Source organism: Sinohyriopsis cumingii, chromosome 8, assembly GCF_028554795.1.
Source record: "Sinohyriopsis cumingii isolate HCF-2022 chromosome 8, ASM2855479v2, whole genome shotgun sequence".
NCBI lineage: Eukaryota > Metazoa > Mollusca > Bivalvia > Unionida > Unionidae > Sinohyriopsis > Sinohyriopsis cumingii.
The window spans coordinates 38,163,601-38,189,187 of record NC_142968.1 but is presented as its reverse complement, the minus strand read 5'-3'; the positions used below and the strand labels follow the sequence as shown (position 1 = coordinate 38,189,187).

At 36.1% G+C, this 25,587-nt stretch overlaps 1 protein-coding gene across 4 annotated transcripts in view; it reads left to right on the top strand.

Moving 5' to 3' along the window:
• Positions 1 to 25,587, top strand: part of LOC149793316 (glutathione hydrolase 1 proenzyme-like) — a 114,114-nt gene that overhangs the window by 31,308 nt on the left and 57,219 nt on the right. For all 4 annotated transcript variants that reach the window (XR_016422762.1, XR_016422763.1, XM_089967283.1 and 1 more), the window contains exons 7-8: positions 5,341 to 5,493; positions 10,573 to 10,712. Coding sequence is in view for 2 of the 4 variants with exons in the window: in XM_089967283.1 (XP_089823409.1) it covers positions 5,341 to 5,493; positions 10,573 to 10,712 (293 nt within the window). In the remaining 2 variants the exon portion in view is untranslated. The remainder of the gene's footprint in view (positions 1 to 5,340; positions 5,494 to 10,572; positions 10,713 to 25,587) is intronic.

Genomic DNA, 25,587 nt, shown 5'->3' with positions numbered 1-25,587 from the left:
TTCAAATGGGGTTGGATGGCATGGTGGCAAGTTCTGGTGAGCTGACTCACTTCTAAAAGTGGAGGGCTGATATTTGGTTGATTGATTCAAGATAGCGAAGAATTTGTCCTTGGAAGACTGCATCGAACAGTGTCACTTCTCCCTGTAAAGCTCAGTGCATTGATTTCCCTCTCTAACCTTGCAACCTTAGCACTTCTTTCACTATAGGGTTATTTTTATCAAAGAAGTTAAGCATCCAAATGTTTGACTGCATCACTGTGAGAACTCAAGGGAAGACATTTAATTTTCTTCCATGGTCTCTTCCTGTTCATGGTATTCCTTATCCAGCTCAAGAAAAAGCTTGTTTGAAAGTTCCTCCCTGTTGAAATTGAGCAGCTTCACTTTGTTTTTCTTGCTGACATACTCAGCCCCACACTGTTAACCATCTTGACAGTCAACTCATGCCATGCATCACTGATAAATTTATTAGCAGCAAAGCCTCAGAAATCATTCACAACAGCATCTGAGATGTTTTACAGACACCATTAAGGCAATGCTGCATAGCCTCTTTCCAGGCTTCCCTGATGGTGTCTATGACCATCTTGATGTTAAATTTCTTCTAAAATTATTTGATGTCTGTTGTTTCCTTTTACTCTATCTCACTGATAAGTTTCTTGACCTTAACACTGTTCTTGCCTAATTTTGAAAGACATTACTTACTTAAAAAGTTTATACATGCATCACTAAAGCCATACTTGTGTAACACTCTCCTTTCCCCCATGCAATTTTGTATAGCTAAGAGGAAACATGTGCTATATTTTCTTTTGTTAACTGACTTGGTTGGATATTGTGTGATACATTACATATCAGGGTTTCATTGTATTTTGATTAGTAGAATTAATAAATGATTTTTTTTCTTTTTCTTTATGTAATTTTACATCCAAACAATTTATAATACCCATAGGTACGAGGTCATAGTAACATGAGGACATCATTTCAAGCTGCACAATGAGCATTGATTTTACAAATTTAAAGCAGACTACTGTAAACTGAACTCTCCTTGAAATAACTGTAAGTCCTAAGCTGAAAAGAGGTTATTCTTTATAAACAGGTATATATGATTTTATTAGAGATTGTCTGTCCCCAGTTTGTGACTAAATAATCATGCATATACTTGTGTTCATACCATAGGCATTCAAGAAAACAAAACTATATTATTTTGTTATTGTTCTTTACATATCAAACTGAACTTAAAAATGTTGAACACCATAGCTCTGGCTTTGTTATATGTATGTTCATGTAAAATATGGGAACTTTGCCCTTGGAAATGAACTTAATTAAAATTCTTTATTGTTATTTTTTTTTTTAAGTTGGTAAACATATTTTGGTCTTTAAATATACATTATTGAGCTTGCTACATACATGTTGATATACCTTATAGATATGATGCAATTTTTGCAAAATATTTACCATGTGCTTGCTGCACAAGACTTTTATATCAGTTGTGCCGTATGCAAGGCTTTTTTCTGGGGTTATAATGTAATCAGTTTGTTCACATTGAGATATCTTCATGAAACTCTGTATGGTTTTGTATCATGACTAGACACTGTGTCCTATAGAAAGAATGGAGTCTGTTAGATCAGCAGGGTAAGAGTTGTCCCACTTTTCTCACACAGTCATGTCAGTCCCACTTTTTTCCTGGTATTATCTCCAGAACCATATGAGATATTTTCATAAAACTTGGCATGCATTTGCATAATGACAAGAGTTTGTGTCCCATATAAAATTGGACTCTAGTCATATTAATACTTTTAGAGACATCTTATTTCTTGAAACGTGCATTCAGATTCCATATCTTGCAGAAATGAGTGTATACCATAAGCCCTTGCTATTCCATAAACACTTGCTTACTTAGAGATATACCATATATACTCATGTATAAGTCGAGTCCAACTGCGGACTGCACATACCCAGATCTGCCGTTGCCTAATACACTGGCAGATCTGGGTCTGTTCAGTTTGTTTGTTAGGAATAATAAGTAGAACAAACAATGTAGACCCTGATCTGCAGGCACATTATGATTTGGCAGATCAGGATCTTTGTTGTTTGCAATTTGGGATACAGAATTTGAGCGGCAACCATTAGCAGCATTTGAATTTGTCTCTATGGATTTCGTATGTACAATCCTGATGAAGAGTGCACCAAAGTCATGTGAACTTGATCCAATTCCAACATCACTGCTGCTTGAGTGCTTAGATCCAGTATTGCCTTCACTAACATGTTATTAATACCTCTCTCTTATCTGGGGAATTCCCATTATTTTTCAAAACTGCCGTTGTAAATCCTCTGCTGAAGAAAACAACACTAGACCATATCGATTTAAAGAACTGCCACCCAGTTTCTAATCTCCCATTCATATCAAAAATCTTAGAAAAGGTTGCTGTATCCCATCTTGTATCTCATCTGAATTCAAACAGTCTTTTTAGCAATGTACAATCTGCATATTCCCCTTGCCACAGTACTGAAACTACTCTTCTGAAAGTAGTTAATGACATTTTCTCTGCTTTGGATAGCGGAAATATTACAGTCCTCACCCTCCTTGGTTTGTCTGCAGCATTTGACACATTAGACCATAATATATTCACCATCTCCAGCATGTATTTGGCATTCATGATGCAGCCTTACTGTGGTTCAAGTCCTACTTGGTCAACCAGACACAAATTGTGTCTGCAAATTGAATACACTCCAGCCCAGTTAACCTATGTTGTGGTGTTCCACAAGGGTCTGTTCTTGGACCTGTTCTCTTCATTCTATACACTCTTCCGCTCTCAAGTGTCATAGATCATCATCCAGTGTCTCACCAATTGTATGCTGATGACACCCAAATATACAAATCTAGCCACCCAACTGAAGTTGATGCTACCATCCAAGGTGTAGAGAGGTGCATTTCTGATGTGAAATCATGGATGTCATGTAACAAGCTGCAGACGAATGATGATAAAACTGAGGCCATTCTGATTACAGCACAAAGACTTTCTCATTCACATCCTTTACCTCAAACAATAAATATCAGCAACACCAACATTAAATTCACACAATCAGTACAAAACCTAGGTGTTACTCTGGACAGTACTCTCACATTGCACGAAACATGTTATGAACATATGCAAGGCTGCATATCTTGAGCTATGACACATCAGGTCCATTCACAAATATCTTTCAGTTGATGCCACTAAAACACTTGTGTGTTCATTAGTACTTTCAGGACTGGACTATTGTAACTCAATTCTGTCTGGTTCTTCTCAATATCTGCTCCAGAAACTTCAAAAAGTTCAAAACACAGCTGCTCGGATCATACTTAGAGTACCACGATAAGAGGACACCTCCCCACTGCTCAGTACCCTACACTGGCTATCCATTCAATTCAGAATGAAACACAAAATTTGTTCTCTGTGCTACCTTTCACTGAGGGACTCCAGGCCAACATACCTATCCGACCTCACCCATGTGTACACACCAGCAAGAAACTGACGCTCCTCTTCTGACAGTCGTAAACTCATTATTCCCACTATGAAAACAATGTCATATGGACAGCGACCTTTTGCATACCACGGCCCAGCAACATGGAATGAATTGCCCACTGAACTTAGACACAAAGGCACAGTGATCCCATTCAAGTGTGCTCTCAATACGCACTTATTTCAACTGCAAGAACAAACTTAAAGACCTAATAATGTTTCCTACCTTAAATATTTTTAGCATGTTTTTTATGTTTTCTAATTTTATGGTGTTTTTTGTTTTAATCATATCATTTTATGTTTTTTATGTTATAGGTGTTGTCTAATGTTGTAAAGCGCTTATAGCTTCTAAAGATCAGACACTATACAAAGTCCTTATTATTATTATTATTATTATTTGACTTATAATCAAGTATATATGGTAGTTGCCAAAGTAAACAGATAACACTAAGTTGTGTAAAGCATAAACTCAGATATCCTATTCTACAATTGCTTTTTCCTGAGGGAACTGTTCTCCTAGGGGCCCCGAGTGGCCGAGTGGTCTAAAGCGCTCTCTGTTACGGATCACTGCCATCTCACCTCTGTCTGCTTAGGTTCGAGTCTCATATTTGGCCAATGTGGGTATGTGAGAAAGCTTGCCAGTAGCTTCTTGAGGGTCAGTGGTTCTTTCCGGGGATTTCCCGGGTTCTTCCTCCACCATTAATACTGGCCGCCATGTATAGCCTATCGTGTACTGAAAAATGGCGTTAACCCAACAACAACAACAACTGTTCTCCTATACATCACTGTAAGAGGATATTTCCCAAGGGGTCGAACCATAATATACTTACTACATTATATGAGATGATATCACATGACATATGACATCATATAACATTGTCACTTGGCAATAATGCCTGCTGGAACAGGTATAAGTTCTGTTGTCAGAGGAAATGCATACTCTGAAAATAGATCATAGATGCCTGTAGTCAGTCAATCTGAACTCAGGAATTCTTCTTGTGATCTGATCACCTTGCATATTGCACCTCCAGCAGAAGAAAGAGTGTACACCCAAATATGCACACCAAAATACATACACCCAAATCTGTACATCCAAATATTTACACCAGATCTGTACACGTAACCAAATGTGATTGATTGATTGATTGATTTATTGTATTTTAATGGCACATCAGCACTGTTTGGCTATTTAGCACCATACAAAATGTTATATGTATAATCTTTTAAAAATTATAAAAAGTCTCATATCAACCAGCAATATAAAAACCAAATAGTTGAAATTAAAATGATAAGATGGTAACAGTGAAAAATAAAGCTTCCTGATCAACGGGGGATGTAAATGGTGTATGTTAATGAAGAGTAATGAAAAGGTATTGAAAAAAGGGATGGTATATATATTGCATAAAAGTGCTGTAGGTGATAGCATAAAAGTTAGAGTTTAGAGTAAATGTTCACTGCTTTCAGGAACTCTATAATACAAGTGATGTTTATTGTATCAAAAAGTTCCTTCATGTCATGCACATTGTAATACTGATCGTGCGTAGGTTGCAGGTCCAACCAAATCTGTATACCCGAATCTGTACATCCAAATCAGTACACCAGATTTGTACACCCAAATTACCCAAATCTGTACACCATATCTGTACACCCAGATTTGCTGCATCATGCAATAACAGTAGATATGTGTGGACACAGTTTGCAATTTAGTGTGCATCATACACATGTTTATAATTGTGTAAATTAGCATACAGTGACAATAAATGATTGTACAATTAAACATATAGATTTTTTGTAATTATGGTACCACATTCAAACATACATATTTGTATTGATTTTTTTGCAGGCTCAATAATAACAGCAGAGGACCTAAAAAAATACAGGATCATTTGGAACTCTACTCTGAATGTGACCCTGAGGAATAAAGGCCTTAGAGTATTGACCCCACCAGCCCCATCAGGGGGACCTGTCCTTGTGTTCATTCTAAACATTCTAGATGGTAGGTTCTTCTTTAAATATGTTATCCAGGTATAAAACCATCTACTACCTTGCAAATCCAGCCCTCCCAGATACTCCTTTTAGCTAAAGGGAGCTTAAAGTCTTGTCAACCTATGTAACAGAATATTCAGAGAAAGTTTCTGGCAACACTTTTTTAAATAAAATTCCTGTAATAATCTCAATATATTGCTTATCAATATTGCTTATTGCTTCAAAAGGATTGGAGTTTATTTTTGGCTTTTTTTCTAAATGCTGCTTAACTACAAAAATATATATGGCTACACAAAGATTAATGGCCATTGTCATTTGTCACATGAAATTTGTATGCATGAATTTTATGTCATTAACAGCTGCATGTGTTACTAGTGGATCATCTTGTCCTGCCTGCCTCAATACATCTTTGAAGAGCTATGCAAGAATTTGGGGTATCAAGCACATATATATTTCCATCAAGATTTGACTAAGAGCATATGTGACAAGTAACACATCAGAGTTAGTTATTTGATTGTATTTTTTAATTCGTCTTTGATATGTAAATGCATATCAGAATAATGTCACACTATTGATTCACTGCCTCAGTATCCACTGAATATGAACATTTATCTGCTAGTCTTTATCTAGCTCATTTCAGTAATGTCTCTGAAGTTGAGGGGTACATATTTCTTTACTTGTGTACATCCAAGTGTGAGAGAGAGAGAGAGAGAGATTTGCTATGTGAATGACCCTAGCTAGAAAAAATGGACATTGACAATCCTTTTGGAGCATAGCTTTAGCACTTTGGTTAGTTGCTGCATAGTGAATATCTTGTATATTTGGGTTTTTTCTTTTCTTTTTGAACTTAATGTGTACATGTGTGTTGCATTTTTATAAGTGCAAGTCTGTGCATGCACAAATTAAAAGCTTGTTGGTGCTAGGAAACCATAGTTGCTCCATTATTTCAAATTAAAATATCAATAAATAGACTGATTGCTAGCCTCAAATCTAGTATAAATTATCTTTTATCATTTAGCACAACTTGGTGTATGTCTTTGGATGTGTGCCAATGCATTTGTGAGTGTGTGAAAGTTCTCATGAATGAATTCCCAATTGATGCACAAGAAGAGCATTTCTTTGCCAAATTCTTTAATTTAGGATAACTTTCTCTGCTACCTCTAAATCATGCTTTCCTGGAAAGAATAAAAAAATATTTCTGTCTATATTATTATTATTATTATCATCATTTGACTGCTCCGGTGACCTAAGTGGTTAGAGTGTCCACATCAGATGCGGGAGGTCACAGGTTCAAACCTAGGCCAAATGATACCAAAGACTTATAAAAATGGCACTGGTGGCTGCCTTGCTTAGTGCTCAGCATTTTAAGAGGTTAGTGTTAGGACTGATAGGCCTTTTGTCAGGATAATGTGACTGGGTGGGAGATGATGCTAGATGTCTGTGGTATGATACCCTGGTGCTAAGCATCACCATAAACTGTCACACTGCAGATATCGTAGCAATATGGCTAGAAAATTGTTAAAGCTACATTAAAAATCCAAACCACACATAATAATAATAATGCTAATAAATAGGTAAAGGGAAGGTACTCTTACAAGTCATGTATCCTCTGGCAACCATTATACCTGACTATTCCAGTATTTACTTTCACTTTTATGCTGTAAATATGGCCTCCATAGAATTCATTTAATCATGTACTTAAATTTGAAATCATCCATCTTATATTTTCAGTGGTATAGTAAGGAATCAAAATGTTATTTTATTGGTGCATACACCACTTTTGTGATTTACAGTGAAATTATTCATGTTCTTGCAATTATCATACCAAATGTTATTTTCATGTGTGATTTCAACTGCTAACATTCATTTGTTTGGCACTGCACTTATCAACCGTGGCAGTTTTAAGGATGGACAGGAGATGTGTCTACCTATATAATTGCTCATATGTCTATCTATGTCAAAGGATGGACTTGAGAGGTGTCTACCCATGTCATTGAGGATGGACATGGACATGAGATGTGTCCACCCATGTCATTGAGGATGGACTTGGACATGAGATATGTCTACCCATGTCATTGTGGATGGAAATGAGATGTATCCACTTTGTAATTGCTCATAGAGGATGGGCATGAAACATGTCTACCCATACAATTGCTCATACTTTGGTACAAAAATATTTGGTCCAATATCTTGAAACAGCAGCTCAAGGGCTGTAAAAGATCATGCACAAATATATTGTAGCATGACTTTTAATATACTCCTCATGTCTGAATCATTGATTAATGTCATGGAGAATGTTGAGATGCCCTGTCCTGGAGAATGTTGAGATGCCCTATCCTGGAGAATGTTGAGATGCCCTATCCTGGAGAATGTTGAGATGCCCTATCCTGGAGAATGTTGAGATGTCATATTCTGGAGAATGTTGAGATGCCCTATCCTGGAGAATGTTGAGATGCCCTGTCCTGGAGAATGTTGAGATGTTGAGATGCCCTATCATGGAGAATGTTGAGATGCTCTATCCTGGAGAATGCTGAGATGTCATATTCTGGAGAATGTTGAGATGCCCTATCCTGGAGAATGTTGAGATGCCCTATCCTGGAGAATTTTGAGATGCCCTATCGTGGAGAATGTTGAGATGCCCTATCCAGCCCTCATGCCTAACAAGGCCCTCTTCACCTGCTTAGAAGTCACCTACATGGACAGGAGGTAGAGGGGGAGTCATCTCAGTATCACCCATGAGATTAATCAATGATTATACTGTATTCACAGATACAGTATTTTCTCTATCCTGGAGAATGCTGAGATGTCCTATCCTGGAGAATGTTGAGATGTCCTATCCTGGAGAATTTTGAGATGCCCTATCATGGAGAATGTTGAGATGTCCTATCCAGCCCTCATGCCTAACAAGGCCCTCTTCACCTGCTTAGAAGTCACAGAATAGCACCAGAAAATACTGTGTATCTGTGAATGCAGTATAATAATTGATTAATCTCATGGGTGATATTGAGATGACTCCTCCTCTGCCTCCTGTCCATTTAGGTGCAGCACAGTGCCAGAAGATACTGTATTCATGAATACTGTAGAAAGTACAGATGATTCCAATGAGGCCTTGGATTTGTAGTCAATATGTCAATGAGTAGAAAAGGCATTTATATATTTTAATCCCACTGGAGATAAGGCTAGGACTTTGCAAATGAGGCTTGAGGGTGCGCAAACAAATATGTTATCTCTGACTGCAAGCTGACTGGTCTGCTGGATATATGCCATGTTTGGTATGCCATTCCAACTGCTGACCAACTGGTCCAGCCAGCTAACCAATTGACCAGACTGACCATTTGTCAAATTCATAGTGGTTTGGCATTTCTTAAGAAGCCATCCAATCTAGACAAACAGACCACACCAAACTGTCATTTTAGGATGCAAACACTACACAAATATGCTATCAGTCTTGACAAGTCTGACGCATACTTCCATATACTGATTTACATAACCCCAATCTAAGCTCTCTGGCCTTAAGTAAGAGTTCAGCATGGATGGTAACATTCTTGCATGACACACCAAAAACATTCAGTAAGTTTGGGTTTTGGTTCATGACATGAACAACCTTATTTCCCTCATTCTGTGGTGGATAATCTCATTGAGAATTTGGACCTTGTCCCTTCTCAACATTTTGGTCCATCTAGGTATGGAACCATTGGTGTCTCCACAAACCCATCAACAAGAATAATTCATGTACTGGAGAAAGCATCAACCAAGACTTCAGAGTTGTACCTTCAATAAGACATTAGACCAGATCATATCCCAGTTCAAGACAACCTTCACAGAGAAGTCAGTGTTTATGGACAACATACTTAAAAACCATTTGGTAATGACATGAATGACCTACTTTGCAGTTCATGTTGTGTAATCGATGTTGAGAAGTCTGACCTTATCCGTTTTCAACATTTGGTCTGTCTAGACATGAACTCCTAGCTCATATTAACTTGTTGCTAAACACATCAAAAGTATAGTTACTGTGTAATGAGAAAGCATCACAACAAGACATTGTTTAGATGAAAAATTTGTACAGCTCATCAGCCTACTTGCTGATGGGGTGGACTGATTGCAATACCAGGTTACGACTGGACCTGTGATGCTCAGTGGCATATGGATACTTTAAGAGAAGGGTTTGGATATTAACCTTTTGGAAATTAAAACTATTCTCAATGCCTTCCACACATGGGTGGAACATATCCATGGAAACTCTGTTCTGATAAAGTCTTACAGTTCAGATGTGGTGACATACCTGTGCGAAGTAGGGAACAATCACCAGTCCTTGGGTATTCCCAAAATCAGGTAATTTTCAAGTCCAACACATCCCTGGCTGGCTCAGTGTCCTAATAGATTCATTATCAAGGGAGGAAACTGCTTAAATTAGAATTGTCGTACCAAGAACCTTCTGATAAGTTTGTGCCCTTTTGGACTGTCAGTTACTTGACCTTTCTTTTCTTCTAATTTTTCCTCAACCCCGGAAGAATGGGCCATGCATGCTTTTTTAATTAGCTGGGATGTAATGAAGGCATACTCCTTCCCACCATCAGTTTTGATTATGAAGATAATTAAGAAATGAGAGGCGCAGACTGATTGTCCCACTAAGATGAAACACCTGGATCAGCAATGTGTTTGATTTAGTGACTGATGTATGCATACAAGTCATCATGACCTCCATGCCTCTGAATCAACACTAATCCATTCATGTCCAAAGAAACTGAATCACACTGTGTTAGTGATAGCTGCAGTGTCCACTCCTCATTTATGAAAGCAGAACCTTTGACCCATACATGAATTTTAAAATTTCACTGGATTTGCCTGGGAAACTTTTGATGGTGAGTTGTCTTACATTGTGCTAAATTAACATTAGAAGTTCACCCTTTTAGTAGAGTAATCATGCTCCTATTAGATGACACAAATAGAGGAAGGATGCTCAGCGTTTCGTACTCTTACATATTTTCCTCTTTTTATCTGTATGAATTTCATTGGAATCAGCCCTTATCAAACAATGAAATTGGTTTAAATATTTGATCTTCTCAATCTTGTACAATTTGACCAGGTTACAGACTTGAGCCAGATGTGTTGAAGACGCTTGATGGGAGAGTTCTTACGTATCACCGGATTATTGAGTCATTCAAGTTTGGTTATGCCAAAAGGACAAATCTTGCTGATCCCGCTTTTGTTGCTAATGTAACAGAGGTTAGTATGCAATGTGGAAATCTGTTGGATTGACAGTTACATTATTGAAAGGATAGATAATGTTCTGTCATATGTATAATCTTTATCATTGTTCACAAAATAATCCCTTGTTACAGTTGATGATTCTGATTTATTTCAGTTGCTCATTGTGTCAAGTCCTGGAGATTGTACAGCTCTGAGCTTGAGTTCCAGAATGAGCCAGTCAGAACTAGCTTTCAAACGTACATCATTTATGATTAGTCAAAACAAAGTCTTAAGTTCAAAACTTGAGTTTGACAATTTTTGGGCCCAAAGTCGCCCAACTGCTTGGGCATAATAAAAACTGAACACCTGCTAACTCAAATTGTAATATTTTCAAGATTTTACGTTTAATAAAAAAAAAAAATTACAGAATTTTAATGTTGTTATGTTTTATATTGTTGCAGTCAATGTTTATATTTATTTTGAAGGGTTTATCTTCCTAACTTTTTGTGAACTTTTTATTTAATTGTTAGAAAGTTATCTTTAGTTGGCATTTCATAATCATTTTATTGTGTTTCTGTGATGTAAAACACTACTACACACATACACAGATGCCTGCACTAGAATTTAACAAACTTTGACCTTCTTTAAATCTACTACTAGTGTTAAGAAAATTTTGGTGTGATTTTTATGTATCTCTCTTAGTAAAACACCCGTACCACAAATGATGGTCAGTTATCTACTCATAACATGTTATTACCTTTAAAAAGGTGTTTTTGCTTAGCTCATGAAAAAATAGTTTTCTTTATACTGTTTATATATACTACTACAGTCCTACCCATTTATGTCAACATCCTCGGGTCCGAGGAAATATTGGCGACATAGGCGGATATTGAGATAAGTGTTTGGGGGGTGTCTAAAAAAAGATACAAGTTAAATTTGTCAGCAAGGGGTGACCTGTCATAACTGAGTAGCATTTACACTTTTGAGAAAACAAACAATGGAAATTTTGAGTACATGAAGACAAAACCAGTGTAAAATAAACTTGTATATTGACAAATTGGTTATCTTTGTGTAACAAAATCCACAATAAAATATTGCATCGGTCACATCCTATGAAAAACATTCACTACAATATTCAATGTCAGCATTAGCATATGGTTGCATAGTTGTTATTTACATGCTTCAAGTACATGTACTTAAATTGGCCTAGATTTTGGTCAGTCTGTTCCCATCTTATTGAGGTTACCAAGGGGATGGGGCTACTCACAGGGAAATGAAAACCTGTCAACAAGTTGGTTTAAACAGTACATGTATTTAGTTACAGAAGTCATCATGAAAAGTACATAAAAGTGAACAAGAGATATGCGGCTGATATGATTAATGAAGGCATAATATTGTATACATTGACACATGCTAAATAAAGTTATAAAGGAAACTTTCACAGCACAATAAACTTGTTTTAATCACCGATCACTTTGAAAAATGCAAGAATCGATCAGATTTCATTGCTTTTTTTAAGTCGCCATGAGAGGCCAACTTTGTAGGACCAAACACTAGCCTGTTTTTTTTTTTATCCGGCTGCAACATTAAAGCCTGGCAGCAAGATCAACTAATTGTTCAATAAAGTACAGGTCGGAACTGGCAGCTTGTCGACATAAATGATTAGAAAACAAAGGATTTGTTCAAGCTGGTACCAGTGGCTTCTGTCAACATGTACATTTATTTTTTATCTCAATGTTGACATAACCATGACAATTTTGGAAGTAATAGTGGACCAAGGGACCAGGACTTTGTTTTTTTATTCAAATAAGCGTCTTGTCAACATAAGTGATGTCAATGTAAGTATAACTAGATTATGAGACCTGGTGAGGGGATGCATCTTTGTGAGTGAGTACTACACCAACATCAGAAAAGGAGGTCAGTATGACCCATATTCATGCTTAATTGGCTTTGGTTTTTGTGTTACTTTCAAGTTTATTTCTCAAGCTCTGTTCATGGTTGAATCATCAAACAATACGATTGTCTATAACTCACTTAGCACCATACCATACAATGAAAGAAAGTCATGGTGACTTAAATTTTACATTTTACTGGCTTAGGTTAAGTTTTGGTATTTAGATCATAACCACACAAAAGTAGGTCACTTCATATTTCATTACATTGACTTGGTTCAGTCTCAACCTCTGTTCATACTGGAAAAATCAAATTAATTGTTTGCATCTCTTTAAGTACCATGCCCTTGCATACATTTTACAGTTTACTGGTTTATGTTAAGTTTTTGCATTTAGCTCATGTTCCATAATACTGCTATACCTGGAATTAGGAAACTTGTTAAGAGGATGCATCTTATGAGTACTGCATTGTCAGTTTGAAGATAAGTGACTCTGACCCATATTTCACTGACTTTGATTCAGTTTGATGGTTTTTCTGTTTTCTACTTTGATCATTAAAGTTGATTTATATATACATCTATACTACACCTATGACAATAAAGGTTACTTTGACCTATTTTTCACATTATACTGGGTTAGGTTCAGGTTTTGCATTTAACTCATGATTATGTAATTTTTTGACTACATTTCATTAGAAGGTCATCATGATCCATATTTTAATATTCACTGACTTGGGTTAAAGTTTGTGTTTTTGATGATCATTCTTAGGCAACACTCATGTGAAATTGATGATAATGTCCATCTCAGTTACTACCACACCCACAAAAGAATGTTTTATCCTTACTGGCTTTGATTATGCGTTTGTATTTAGCTTATAACCTCATGTGGTTGGCGTGTAATATGTATACTATTCTAACTAGAATAGTGGAACTTGGTTAGTGTTTGCATCTTGATAAGTTCTACAGCCACGTTGCAAAAAGATGTCTCTGTTACACGCTTTAGTGGCTTTGTAGAAATTATGTGTTAAAAGTTAATTTAATGAGTACTGTTTATGTTCTAATCATAAAGTTTGATAATTGGTTGCATCTCTGTTGCTACTACTCCCAAGAAGGTAGCCGTGACCGACATTTTATGCTTATGTAACATGTGTTTAGTATTTCTACTTATGATCACATTGGTTCATTCATCCTTGACCTATATACATCCAAGCATTCCCAGAAGACTCATTCTGACAAGTGCAGTTGGAAGTAGGAATAAATATATTTATTCAATGGTAAACATTCCATTTAGTAACTGTACATTGTTATGTGTGATATGTTACCTTCAGCAAATTAACTATATTGTATGTGACAGTGAGGATAGGAGTTGACAGTTAACCTCATGCTGCATGCTTTTTATTTGAGGCCCATCTGTAGTGGCTAGTCAAGGTAATTATTGATACATGAACTACATACTCTAAGTCCCTCGGAAGCGGGAGGTCGTGGGTTCGAAACCCTGGCTGAGTCATATGAAAGACAAAAATGTTACTAACAGCTGCCTCGCTAGGCGCTCAGCATTAAGAGGTTAGTGTTAGGACTGGTTGGCCTGGTGTCAGGATAATGTGACTGGGTGGGGGCATGATGCTACATGTCTGTGGCATGATGCCCCAGTGCTAGTCATCACTATAAACTGCCACACTGCAGACATCTTAGCGATATGACTGAAAAACTGTGACAGCTACATTAAAAATCCGAATCACACACACACACACATACTCAAAGTCTGTGACATTCACCTAGTACAGATTAAGTATTGTACATGAGAATAGGAATTGGATGGCTGAACTGCATTCTGCATGGTTTTTATGTGATGCCTCATCTGTAGTGGTTAATCAAGGTAATTATTGATGCAATGAATTGTGTATTGCTGGCTGTCATTCCAGCAGGATAACTGTGTCATGTGTACATGTGGATGGGTATAGGAATTAGATGGGTGAACTGCTTGCTACATGTTTTTTTGTCGGGTCTCATCTGTATGGTTAATCAAGGTAATTATTAATGCTTGAACAATGCATGTACTGATGGCTTCCTCATTCTCACTCAGAGTTACTTTAAACATGTGACCTTTGCACAGTAAAATCTGGCTGCAGGGGTGGACAGTGATAATAGTTTCTCAAGCAGATTTTTAGAACAATAATTTTAAAATAATCATACAGAAACACCATTAATCTCTGGAGACTGGTAAAAGTTAAGGTTAGCTATGTAATTCTTGATTACACTAGTTCATTTTGGCAATATGAGACATGATCAGTTTATGTGCTTGGCCTGTTTCATCACTGGGCCACCAGGCCAGATGTTTACTTTGAATCTACTGAATGTGATTCTGTATAGTACACATTCAACTATGAGCAGTATAGACTCTGATCTCTGTAAACAATATAGACCCAGATTTCTGTCATCAGTGTAGACCTAGATCTCTGTGAACACTATAGAGCCATTTATCTGTGAATAGTATAGACCCAGATCTGTGAATAGTATAGACACAGATCTCTGAACAATATAGACCTAGACCTCTGTTAATAATATAAATCCAGATCTGTGAACAATATAGACCCAGATCTCTCTGAACTATAGAGACCTAGATTTATATGAAAAATATAGACCCAGATCTCTGTAAATAACATAAACCCAGATCTCGGTGAACATTATAGTTGTAGATTTAAGTATCAGATCTATTTGTGGTTTTGAGTTTGAAAGTGAGTTTCTTCTTCAAAACATTTTGAGAATACTGGGTTGCCTGTCACATAATTCAGTGGTAGGTCTGCATATGACTACATGTAAACAGCATAGCTCCTGATTTGCCAGTGCATCATGTGATGGCAGATGTGGGTCTATGCTGTTTGCAGTTGGATATACCTTAATATTCATAGGTCAGCACAAGAGTATGTGTTTGTTCTATACAGCAATGTATTCATTGCATACAGCAGTGTTTTTGTTATGTTCAGGAGTGTATTTTGTTCTATACAGTAATATGTTCTTTATGTACAGCAGTACAGTAGCATGTTCAACACATACACCAATATTCATGATATACAGCTGCTGTTAATATATATAGTAACATATTTATTATGTTCAGCAATATGCTATAGTGCAATTTGTTCATTATATACTGTAAAGTGTTCATTATGTAAGTAGTGTCTTCATTATTTACAGCAATGCACAAGAACATGTTTTGCACTGGAACAAGACCAAGATAGACTCATAAAGAGTCTTATAGAAGATGCACAGAACACCCTTCAACAACCCATGTATTTTGATTGGCACAGACTGGTCCAGATGACTAACTGTTAAAATTAATACAAGCCATGTATTTGCATTGGTGCAGACTGGTCCAAATAACTGTTAAAATGGATACAAGCCATGTATTTGCATTGGTGCAGACTGGTCCAAATAACTGTTAAAATGGATACAAGCCATGTATTTGCATTGGTGCAGACTGGTCCAGATAACTGTTAAAATGGATACAAGCCATGTATTTGCATTGGTGCAGACTAGTCCAGATAACTAACTGTTAAAATGGATACAAGCCATGTATTTGTATTGGCGAAGACTAGTCCAGATAACTAACTGTTAATTGTATACATGTTAAACAACAATTAAACACAAAGAAAAATGGTTGCTTTCTTCATGGATATGCTAAATCTCTTGAATGTAAAGGTTTGAAGCATTCTGCATTAAATGATAGGGTGCAAGGAATTCCTTCTGAACAAACTTTTCAGTTTCACATGGTAACTTTTGGGTATTTGTTAGCGTATTTATGAAAGATGTAGTACAGTTTTACATGTCAACACTGGATGAGTCAGTTCTTGCGTAACATCCAAGATATTTCCCTCAGATCATCTTTTGTATTCCTTTAAACCCATTGAGAGTTGCATCATGTACCATAAAAACAGTGAAAGTTGTTCAGAGGGACAGGGAGACGCAGTTACAGCTATCGTGTTGGTTTGAAAGAGAAAGACATGGATACAGCTTTGTGAATGATACTCTTTCAGGATGAATAAAATGTCACTCCTTGTTTGTTCAACATTCCTATTTTCCCCATACCATTGCCAGCCATGTCTTGCATTAAACAACATGCACTTTCTTGTCAGATTTAGAATGCAGATTAATAAAAACTTACATCAAAAGAGAGTTACCATGATGTAGCATAAATTGATAGGTAGGTCACATGTCACCCCATTTTTCCATTGAATATGTTCCCAGGTCACATTAATGGTAGGAAATAAACTACACTTGCTCTAATACTGCTTTTATATATATATATATATATATATATATATATATATATATATATATATATATATATATATATATATATATATATATATATATAGATAGATAGATAAAAGGAAGCAACTCTCACCAATTGCCTCTCCATCCCACTACTATCCTTTTACTGGATGTTTGCCAGTTTAAGCTTTCGGTGGAGTACAACCAGCATCACACTGCACAGCCTCAGTGCAGTACAGTCAATATTGAACTGCACATCCTTTACCCCACAGAAATAAGTTTGAATTCTAACCATTCCTCTCGAATGTTGTTGTAGTATTGATTAGGTATTGGCTACATATTGGCAACTTTTTTGTTGTATAGTCAGTAATTTTTTAAATTGTTTGTAGTTTGTGGATTTTGATTTCTGACCATGTAGTCCAGTGCTGTCCAACCTGCAGCTTATTTTAAATGGCCCGCCAGAGCTCAAGCAGCTGTATAGTCTATGCTTTTCAGTTTTCTGCTGTGGCCCTCGGCTTTAAGAAAAACATTTTTTAGTGGCCCAATGTGTCAAAAAGGTTGGACAGCACTGTTGTAGACCAACATAATATCATTGGTACTACCGGTAGCTGTTATTGTTGGTTGATAACCCATCATGAATTTTTTTTATTGTTGTGGTGAACTCTTTTGGGTTGCTATTTCCCATTTGTTTGTTGACCTTGTTATTTCATTTACACAAACATAACAAGATGCTCCACATGTAAGACGTTTAAGGTCAGCAAGGACACACCTTAATTGAAACATGTAGGTCATGAACTGTATTGGAAGCCCCACGTGACCACAAAAACAGACACGTCATCTTCGTCCATTGGGTGGGTTATTAGTCACATGGTTTTAATTTAAATATCTACTATAAACAAAATGGTAGATGCACGAGAGAGTCAAGAACATAAAGGTGGCCCGTGCTTGTTGCTTTGTGAGAAGAAACGTCAAAAAACTGTAAGAGAAACCGAACAGGGCCTATCAAGGATTTGTCTTGGGGACCAGTTTGTTCGATGGAGAGCATTGATGGAAGAGTTAGGACTGGCATCAGACACTGAAATGGTGAAGTTGTTGGACAGGTAGGCCAATGTCTGCATATAAAGTGTTCTCCAATTGTCAGCATCTTGTTCCTATATTTGAAAGCACACTGTTTTCTTATTAATATCTTTTGCACAAGATTTTCTTTGTAATATTCCCAAAATAAATGTGATTGGCTGATTGATATTTCACTGGGTGATTGCATTGTGTGTATTATATATGTTGGGGTGGATTTTTTTTTATTGTTGTAACAGCTTGCTTATAAAGGTCATTTGTATACATGTCCATTAGACTACCTTTGTGAGACAGGTTACAAAGTTACGAAGAATATAGCAAAAGATGAACCCAGGCATATATCTTCATGCTTCCCATCAACACCTGGCCGAGTGCTTTTATGACATACAGAGAGAATGAAGACACCTTCAGTATCAGAAGTATTTGCTATTGAATCAAGAAGGTAAAAATTAACAGATTTCTTGCAGATTTTTTATTTGTGTGGGGGTGTCTTACAATTGTCATTCTACTGAAAACAATGATGTAATAAATGCAATGCTGATAAGGACATTATTGTGGCAGCAGGTTGATTCCTACTTCATACTTTTCTTAGTTTGAGTTATTCCCCCTCCGCTTGAATTTCGCTTTCTCAGAAGTTGGGTGGGGTACTTCAGCTGTGCCTCCTGATGCATGGAAAAAAGGCGTAATTTGAACTGTCATTGTTTTGGTTAGGCAAAAAAGTTCCAGTATACTGTGCTGGCTAACCCAATAATCACAGCTGTTCCTCTCCCACTCAATACTTAGAGGACCAGTGATTGTGTATTGAAATTGTGTTTACATGCCTCATATGCTTTCTTTATGCAGGTTCCCATTTGTAGCTATGTCCCACATGCAGTTCTTGCTAACACCCTCTTCCCATCTATCCACTTAGCTCATGATGAATGTACATAGGACATATTTAATTTAAAAACAAATTACTGAGATAACAGAATTGAAGATTTTTTTGGACACCCACTGGCATTTAATTAGAACTTTATTCAATAGGACTGGTGGTAGAACTTAATTAGGGATTTAATTCACAATACTGTAAGTTCCTTTTAAATTTTCATTTTTTTTATTCTTGGGAATTAAATGATTTGTTGATTTTTACAAAACTTGTTGGTTTTCACTCTTTACTGTTATAAAACTTTTGGAATTGGAAAGCTGTTTCTGTTTTGATGATTGCTCTTCATGCACTTTTAACTTTTTTTTATCTACCTTCTTTTCAAGGTTGCCAAACAAAAGGAAAATATGGCTTTATTACAATGGTCCCAAGATATCATGAACAGTTTTGGTGTTCGTGCAAGACTGCTATCAGCTATGAACAATTTTTGGTGAGTTTTCAGTCCTTGTATTTGAAACAGATGTATGTAAACATTTGCTACTGTATACTTTTGTATGAAATCAAAATTATGGTGCATAATCCTTATCTTCTGATTTCTTTTAATGTATATTTTATCCATATATATACATCACCAAATCCTCTAGTATATAGTCTATTAAAAGTAATTTAGGGCTGCTGTTCCAGTAAAACATATAACACCCCCCTCCCAGGGATGGCACTTAAAAAAAACTTCTGTAGGAGGTTGTGTTTCAAACTATTTTGATTCTGACAGTGGAAGTTTGGTTAGGAAAATCACTTCTGTTGTGAGTTGTGTTAACAAAATGAGAAATCGGTGGTGGGGCTGTCAGAAGAAAAAAACGAATATATATTTAAAATTGCATCTAACTCCTTCCTAGTGGTCTAATGTGAATAAAGTATTGGGTCAGAAATGATGCTTGTACATGTGAGTGCACATAATTTGTATGAATTTGTATGCTTTTAAAGCTGTGATATGTGTTATGCAAATCAAGTCAATGTTGCTGATATCAAATATGTGCTTTGTGCAGTATGCAATTTTTATTCAACTTTTAACTTTAAAAGTGCATTTTGTGACGTAATTTGTGCTGCAAGTAGTGATCTTGCAGCACTTGATGCGAATTCAAATAGCTGGATACTTCGGTTTGACATTAATGGCTGTTAAACTAAATTTGATTGGTTCATTGGGCCCTGGAACAAGCATTTATGGTGGTTTTAACCTTATTTTCATGATGGAAGTTTTACAAATGCGTGTTTCGAATAAGGGCCACACAGAAAACCAAACTGGCTGAATTACAACAGGGTTTGTCTTCAGACGACTTTTTCAGTCGGCAAATACTGGCTGATGATAGCTATGATGACAATGAATTTCATGTATATCGGTCTGTTGGACATTGGGAAAATGTCACTGGAAATACCAGTGTGTGATTTTGAGAGCAAATTGATGTTGAGTGCAAGTCCAATATACGTATTGGATGGACAATATGCCAGTTATATTTATTCAAGATACCCATGTCTGAACAAGCAGACTATGGGAATGTTGGACTTAAAACCCTAATGCAGCATTATGGAAGAGAAAAAAATCTGGCACAAGAGACATAGCAAAGCACTGATTAAGGAAGTGAATCTTGGACAGAATTCATGTTAATGAATACTCAGAGGTCTCGGAAATGCTTAATCACGTGTATTTGGATGCCAATTTTTTTTATATTGGGGATGCAGAAAATCACTTAGGCAAGAGTACTCCTTAGGCATGTAATAGGTGGGTGGCAAAATTCAAAGACTTGCCGGTCCTGCTTTAGCCACCTGCTTATTGGGAAAATGTGTTGATCAGTTAGCTGTACTGATATTTACAATGACAGAATTTAGTGGCTGAAAGCCCCTCCCCCATGTACATGTCACCATTATAAGAGTACATCAAAGTAACATGCTACAATAGCTGGGCGGCAAGATCAAAGGCTTTGACTGGCAGCTGGGTGGGAAAAATCTACAGATTTTTACAGTGCTTTAATTCAGAGGCAAAAGACCCAGATATGTACATGTGGTAATTTATAACAGTACATCAAATAAACAACGTTAGCTTTCATTATTGTGTTCATTTCCGAGTGTGGCAGAGTAAGCAGTGCATGTGACCTCAGAATCATTACATGTTGAGACTTAGACTTGAATGAGTATTTTGGGGTTCAACAGGCAAACTGATGAAGATTGTAACAAGATTCAAGAGAGTGCTAAAGTTGTTAGAACTGATAGTTTTGATGTGACAGTAGCCAAGTGTTAGAAAGTGTGTGATGCCTAGCTTAGTGCTTTGAATAAGACCTTTCTTGGTTTGACAAAATTCAGACTCTGATGGACAAACAAGAGCTATGTCAGTGTTGAAAAGAATGTAGAAATTAAACTCAATGGCAACCAATAGTTCTTTTAATTTGCATAGTTTCCTGGGAAGGGACTGCACCTTTTTTTTTCGGTTGCTGGTGGGACTGTTATTTTTACCGAAATGGGAGTCCTGGACTCCTATTTATAATCCTAGTGAGACCGCTGGAAAACTTTTCTTTTTGGAACAGAGATATCCAAGAGAGAATACCAATGGGGCCATACCTGTGAGATGTTGAAAATTGCACAACCATAAAGAACAGTAACTTGTTCAAGCTAGTTATGCATATGCGTTTCGACAGCAGGCAATGAAAGGAGTTCTCAGCACAGAAAAATATTCATACACAGAGGAGGAGGAGGATCATATTAAATTCAGAAACAATTAACAGATTAATGCTCATAGGGAACATCAGAGAATCCCCATACAACATAATTACATGTGTGTAGATCTTTAGTTGGCAGAAACACTATGGCAACAAAAGAATAACGAGACAAACTTTCATATCATGCAGATATATTACCAAATGAAGTACATGCTATGTGCAAAGACTAAATGACATTAAACATAAGAAATTGACTAATCTGTGTAAACTCAGTGCAAGATGAATCAAATTTGTCCTGTTTGTGTTTGGTTCTTCTGATGTATATTTTGATCATGATGATATTTTCTGCAGACCTTTTGGTACTTAGTTCCAAGCCTTCATTTGGTATTTGTATTACAAATTGATTACTATTATCTAGTACACAACATTTTGAAGCAGTGTCATTAACTAAAGATGAAATTGATGAAAAAATACTTGACGTCATTCTGATATGTGGATTTTTTTACTACACTACTAATCTGTTCATTCTGATTCTTTTTTACCATCTCCTTTAGTTTTACTGATACCAGTACTTTTAATAAAATTGTAACTTCTATTTTCTTGCAATCTAAATATTTGTAATCAAGTATTATTCTCAAAAGGTAAAATGTGCTTAGTTTTGTTGTAAAATCAAAAACTATTAAATAGCAAGGGACTAAAGTAAACAGTGGGTCAACTTTATATGTGCAGAAATTATTGCCATATTACAGTGTTGTTAGAAACAACGGAATAGTCATACAAGATGTATTTTGCAAAGTCATAGAACCAGCATTCGTATTGTCACCACATTCCATTTAAATAATAATATCATTATTTCTGTATATTCCTATCAGTATTTTCCAAGTGGTATTAATTTTCTGATCTATGTTATTCATTTCTTGTGCAGTTTTTACACATTAAGAATTCTCACAGTATCATTAAAAAACAATGTAATCTGCACCAAATTGAGTTCTTTGAGAAGAAATTCATTTTTTAACCCAAAAATCACTGAAGCTACGAGTTCTGGCATTAAAGTCTCACATTAAATAACAGTTGAAGTAGCCATGATAGTAATTTTAGTATGAAACTGTATTAATTTCACCTTTGGTATATTCAAATTTTGAATGTGATGGAGGAACATGGCTCCAAAATAAACACATCAGTTTTAGAACCTATTCATTGACTGTGAATCAAGTAAAATAAACACATCAGTTTTAGAACCTATTCATTGACTGTGAATCAAGTATATAATCCGAGTCCAACTGAATTGTTAGAAATTTTTTAATTCTTTTGACAACGTCGTAATTAGCTGTCAAATATGGAGTAAGCCTATGGTCTTTCTGCCATCCCAACCAGGACCCCACCACAACCACATGACCATGCCCAATGATATCACAATAATAATCGCTATAGAACTACAGATGACATCTGAGTATTTTGATTTCAGTAGAGAGTGGAACAGTTAAAAAGAGTGACAGATGTTAGGGAGATATTTGACAATGGCTATTCCTCCCGCCACCACTCCCTCATTGGAGATCACACACACACAAAACTTTGAGTAAATCCTGAAATCCTGGCAGCATCCCAGCAGGGGAGATAAATTGACTATTTTATTTAATTTTATTGGTCTCTGGTTATCCCATGGTATTTATGTTACTTGAACATTATCTTACAGTGTGTCCAGTCAGCATGGTTGAAAAGATAAAATAGAGTATATATGGGTTTGACTGTCCCTGATTGGTTGATAATGAAAGTAAGATTTTTGTATAAAGAATCTTTTGAGATCTTTTCCTACTAGTAACTTAAAAAAGTGAGGGCCATTGTTTTATTAACATTGTTTTATTAACTTAATTTCCGTCCCTTTACAGACCCGAGTTTGGAAGACTCATTACTGAAATCAGCAGCTGACTCATTTGGTGCAGTATTGAAATCACACATTTCAAATTTGTGTTAGGTCCAGAAAATGGTGCAGCTGTTATGGTTTTCTTTTCACAAAAGCTGTCATCATAGATGTGTCTATACTGATACAAATTTGATCATGAGCACTTAAAATTTTAAGTAATTGAATTTTAATATCATGGTGTTTGCACGGGTTTACAGGGGGAACTGAGTTAGTACAGCGAGTACTGAATTCTTGAGTTTTGTGCAGAAACATGGAATCTAAGCAGAATACATCTAGAAATACAGAGGTTTTCAATCTTGGATGTAGTCTTCCCATTGCATTTCACATTGATATGAATATTCACAGACAATTAGTATAGAAGTAGGAAAAGTTAGTGACAAATTTAGATACGTATCATAGAAAAGATAAACAGAATGTGGGGGGACAAGATCATAAGAACAGGCTGGAATGGAGAAGTATAATAAAAACAAAATTGATTTTAACCTTCTGGTTATATCTGTTCTGGTCTGTTCCTGTCCATTTTGGTGATTATGTCCACTGAATCAGTATGGTTGAAAAACAAAAGGGCAAATTTGGCAAATTATGATTACTGATATACACTGTACTTCTGCCTGAGAGATGTGAATAATTTTATTCTTGGTTTGTTGGTTCTGGTTGTTGCTCAATTCAAATGCATCATTGAAAAACATTGATGCATTATCATACTTTGTTACAAATATTTATTACAGAATGCATATCTCCAGATATTGGTGAATATAGCTTAAATAAGTTATAACAGTTCTAGTTGGAACAATGGACACCCTTAGAGAAACTTTAACTTTAAGTGAGATAAAATGTAAATTTTCAGCAGCATGTGATGCAGGATTGCTTAAAACTTCTCCATCTCATATGCTCACCATAAAAAATCGATTTGTACAAACTGGTGATGATTTTTTGTTAGCTGTCAGAAAGGCATAATTGACGTTATTCAAAGGTCTACAAAAGTTACTTGAGTCAAAATTTATAAACTCATACAGCTGTGGCAAAAAAGATGGACTAGTACCTTTGCTGTTGTTGCCACAGGTGATTAGTTGGTTGATTTAGTTTGGTTTGGTTTATATGGTGGGGGTAACAATATATTAGGTGGAGGAAGAACCCTGAAAGACCACCAACCCAAATTTGGTTGATCTGTGACAAAAACTTGCTCTGTGAGATGTGCAAGTGATGTAAAAGCAAGCACCTTAGTACACTTAGGAACATGGAGCCTCTGTTGATTTGATGTTTATCTCCAACAGCCAAAGTCATTTAGACATGAGGTCTCAGGCTTCGGTAGATCATTATAGCCTTTACACCATTTTCAGATGAAGGGAATCTATATATGGCAGCCAGTTTTGCTGCTGAAGAAAATCAAAGTACTTTTGAGACACCAAACACCACTTATGTAGAACCACTGACCTTCCACAAGTAACTGACAACTTTCTGATTTACACATTGGAGGCAAGTAATCATATGACAAGCATCTTGTATCACTCAGCCATGGAAGCCCCTCAGATCTTATCACATACTAGCATCTTATACCATTCTGCCATGAAAGCCCCTCGGGCCATAGGTACAAGTCTCATATGAAAGACTAGAAGTGGGAGATAGAGTACTTTAGGAAAAATGATTCCTTGACTTTCATCCATTTTTAAAAAAAAATCTATTAATGATATAAAAATGTTTCACTTGCTATATTTCTTTTGTTTTTTTAAACTTTATATTACTCTTGCAACAAGCATCAAAATAAGACATCGGTAACTGAATTATGTGTTCTTATAAGAGATGATATAATGTAAAAGTAGGCAGAAATAATGTAACATCACTTCCACAGGCATTAATGTTTTTTTTTTCTGACAAATCATGTATTATAAGTTTACCAAAACATTGATTGAAAAAAATTTTAATAAGGAATCATAGCATCTGATCACACATATACTAATCAAAAGCAGCATGCCTGAGAACAAAGAAAAATAGCAAAACAAAGTGATCACTTTAGTAAACACACAGTTTAGTAAGGACACAAATTCATGATTTCTGTATTAGAATAGAAATCCCTATTTTAAAATCTGTATTCATGGATATTAAATTAGTAGGTATTAAGGGACTAATCAATGACAAATACAAATAATAAGGCATGATGAAAATTTGTGATTTCACAGTTTCCGAGA